General features: G+C 36.0%; 1 protein-coding gene across 1 annotated transcript; it reads right to left on the reverse strand.

Annotated features, from left to right (window-relative positions):
* Positions 1 to 253: 253 nt before the first annotated feature.
* On the reverse strand, positions 254 to 3,806 carry LOC109590753 (uncharacterized). Its single transcript, XM_020006631.1, has 3 exons — positions 3,131 to 3,806; positions 2,104 to 2,799; positions 254 to 1,688 (listed from the first exon to the last, which is right to left on the reverse strand). Exons 1-3 carry the CDS (start codon positions 3,750 to 3,752, stop codon positions 448 to 450), a joined length of 2,559 nt encoding a protein of 852 aa, XP_019862190.1. The 5' UTR covers positions 3,753 to 3,806; the 3' UTR covers positions 254 to 447.
* Between the last annotated feature and the right edge of the window lie 23 nt (positions 3,807 to 3,829).

Below are 3,829 nucleotides of genomic sequence, written 5' to 3' on the forward strand. Positions count from 1 at the left end.
TCTCTCAAAGACATCCTCTTCTTTCTCCAGGGCCTTCTTGAGCGCTATGGATTGGAACTGACCCATTGATACTCCACTGCGCGTGTTTCTCTCTACAATGCAAATGGTTGGTTGCTGCAAAAATCCAGCCACACCCTAATTCTATAAATAGGTGTGGCTTAAGTATACTAAGGCCACTTCAAGTAAATTCCTTGTTTCTGCTTTCATAGGCGGGTCCCAAGCGGGCGGGCGGGCGGGTTTATTAATATTAATATTAATTTTTGATTATTGTTCAAATATATTCTTTTCTCATTGTTTGATCATTACAAAACAGTTTAAACAAAAAGATCAATAATTTGCCATTATAAGCAATAGTAATAAGGAAAAAAAGAGATGAAAAAACTAGAAGAGGAGGACAAAAGCATGAAAAGAATACAATAATAATTTGACAAACTATTTCACAAAAAATTAACGTCCTGCCTTTACAAGTATAGCTGGCTTATGACTACAATTATCACACATTGGATACTCATTTTCCTTTGTAAACGGTTGTTCTGTGGCACAATAAACACAAATAGGAGTGTTCTTTGCTGAGTAATACAACCGTTCTATTGGGTCATTGCAATCATGGTCTCGTATTTCGACATTCTTATATACTTCAGGTAACTCTAGGTCACTCAATGCAGCACCACAGGAATAATCATTCTCATTGAGGATTAACTCTAAATTTGCACGATCAGCAGAAGACATCTTATAGCGAGAAAATACTAGTCTCCACATATTGCATTCACTACACTGTACCATTAAATTTGCATTCTTAACATGCTGTATGGTTGCATAAAAATGAAGCTTATGTTTCTTCTTTATTTGCTTTAGACTTTTAAAAGTAGGACGATGTTCTTCAGTAGTGACCATATTAAATGCCTCAGAGAATGGATAATAGTGGTCATCATCCATTGGAGTAGGGTGAGGAATATGCTTTAAATCATTAAAAGTTGCTCGTGGCAAACGTGGTGGCTTACAAATAGTACATTCCAAGTTTCCACATTTGAGAATATCGAAGGTATAATGGCTAGCTTGACAGCAGTGCCTCAGGAAATCACATATACTTGGATGTTGGTTAATGGTCTCCTTCCGAAATATGGATCCTTCCTCTATTGTAGAATCCAATGCAAAAAGACAAGTCCAGAATTCACTTATTTCTCTCTCAGATGCTGACTCATAAACTTGAAAAGCTTCGTCATGAAGCATTAAACGTGTAAATAATGAATGTAGAGTACTTTTGACAGGTGACAAAGATTGCTTGACATCTTCCTTCCTCTCAAATAAACGCTGTCTTAAATCAGTCAGACTACTACATTTAGACACTTCCTTTTCAAATTCATCTGACATTTTAGACCTTGCCAATCCTACACATTGTAGTCCCAAATTGATTATGGACATAATTCTCTCAACGGGGTTGCGCCACGAGTGATAAGGGGCAGTGCGCCCTACGCAAAGGTAGTCTAGATCCAGATTTAAAAAGAGAGCAATGAGAGACAGCTGTACAGATAAGTAAGTTAGACGATGATCTGGACCTCCATCAGAATACACGAACAAAACTGGTTTATCAAATGATATTTGCTTCAATACAGAAAACAACTCGGTATGGTGCCTGAAAGGTGAAGAAGGCTCAAATATTAAGTCTTTTACACCAACATATACGGAGCCTACAATATAAAGATAAAAATGAATGATGAAACAAAACGCCATTGGTAGCTTAGACAAAAACTAAAAGAAACAATGTTTTATAGTACATGTATATGTACTACTAAAATAATTTGAATTAAAACTATGTTCTATGTAATGCATGCATATCAAAAAGAATATACATGTAGGTATTCTTTCCTAACCATTTTTGATAAAATATATATTTTTGAAATGTCAAAAAATTAGAATCAGCCCAAACTTATAGGTCATAAATATTTTAATAATAATTTGCTGACTAAAATACATGCCGTGATTGCATTGTTTTGTCCACTAATAAGGCCTTATTTTACACTCTGATCCCTCCAGTGGACCAGTGCACAAAACAATTATAGAAAATTATGAAGACTCAAATACAACACAAAAGCCATGTCATACCTGAATACCACGAATCTGATATCTGCTCAGGAATATTCAAAATGAAAATAACAGATGGCACCAACGAAAACTTGGTAAAATCATGGTCGCCAACACTTAGCACTTCATCACTTCTAACAATTACTCTTTTTCCTCGCTCAGCAGCTGCTACTGGGTAATTAGGTTCTCCAATTTTAACCTTATGTTTGTCGTCAAGACTAACAAATGCACAAATATCCCGCAGAGTTATAGAGTATTCTCTCATATACCTGTAGCATGCTGCAGCATAGTGTTGATCAGGATGATCGTGTCTCCACTGACGCTGCTGTACCATGAACTTTACTTTAAATTTGCCAGTATAATGAAGTGAGCTTCTAGCTGCTGCAGTCTTGGGCCAAAACTGTAAGCGCAACCACTCCAATGATGGTATGGGGGTGTTCTCTGGACAAAGAGATTTTACTTGATCACGAAAATCCCGAAGAGAAATAGCTCTAGCAAGGTGGGTAATCTGTCCATGACGACGATCATCAACTGCAACCGACACATTTTCATTAAGAAACCGTTCACAGTAATCCCAAAAAACATTAAATTGACTCTCTTTATTCCCATTATGGCAACGAAGGTCTGTTAGAATATCAGGATCCTCCATGTCAACTAGCTCTTGGATTCTCTTGTCTAGTTCTGCTTCCTCAGTAGTGGAAGAGGCAGAGTCATCACCTGTCAAAATTGTAAAGAAAATAAAATACATATTGTGTACATGTACTTACTACTGTATGAAATTGAATTTGGCAGTTTAACTTTGGGAACAACTTACTTTTAAAATCATTAATATTAACTCATAATTTTTAGGCTACAACTTACATTATGCACTTGAATAATAACCAACAAAATCAGAAAATTGTCAAAGAATAATAGTAAAAATATACACATTGATATCATTTATAATCGCATATACACTTTACATCAGGCATAAAAGCAATATATCTAAGCAATGCATTAATTTAAAGTGTAGCTATTCCTCTAATTAAAAAAATAGTTAAAAACTCACCAGTCAATTCTTTATAAAAGTATCGCAATATATGAGGCTTTACATTGGGAGAAATCCGACCAAACTTGTCGTACATAGCTCTTCTCATGGCTCTTGAGTGAAAAACAGGCAGTTCTGGTTTAATTCTTTCGACTACAGATTGACTACGCTCAAAATAAACATTTCGATCAATACCTGATTCTTGAGGAAGTCGCCACAGAAACTGTAAATTACAGATGCCTCCACCAGGGTTATAGATAAGAAGCATGGACAGTGAAGACAAGCCAGATGAAATCATAAAGTTTAAAAATCGATTCTTTCTTAATGAGTTCAGAGGCAAGAGATGAGTAATCGATAAATACTGATAAACTGCAAGGCTCTTAAGTAACTCATCAATAGGCTGAAGTGAAGTAGCGACTTCTTCCGTTGGTTCAATCAATTTCATATGCATATGTTCTGGTAGATCTCTCACAGGAGTCGGAGACCTATGATTAGCTTTGATCTTTTTATTTTTATCAATTAAATAGTCAGAATATGAAGCAAGACTCTCTACAAGATCACTGAATTGCTGCTTGATGTCCCTCCAGCAATTTCTTTCCCAATAACACTCAAGAAGTATTACTGAAAGATCAGTTGCAAACATACGTAGCTGGTCAGACGATAAATTTCTGGTCAACCTCTTCCGATGCTTCGATAACTCGGGGACATTGTATCCAATAA

This window comes from Amphimedon queenslandica, unplaced genomic scaffold (genome assembly GCF_000090795.2).
Source record: "Amphimedon queenslandica unplaced genomic scaffold, v1.1 AMPQUscaffold_9533_Cont18394, whole genome shotgun sequence".
Taxonomy (NCBI): Eukaryota; Metazoa; Porifera; class Demospongiae; order Haplosclerida; family Niphatidae; genus Amphimedon; species Amphimedon queenslandica.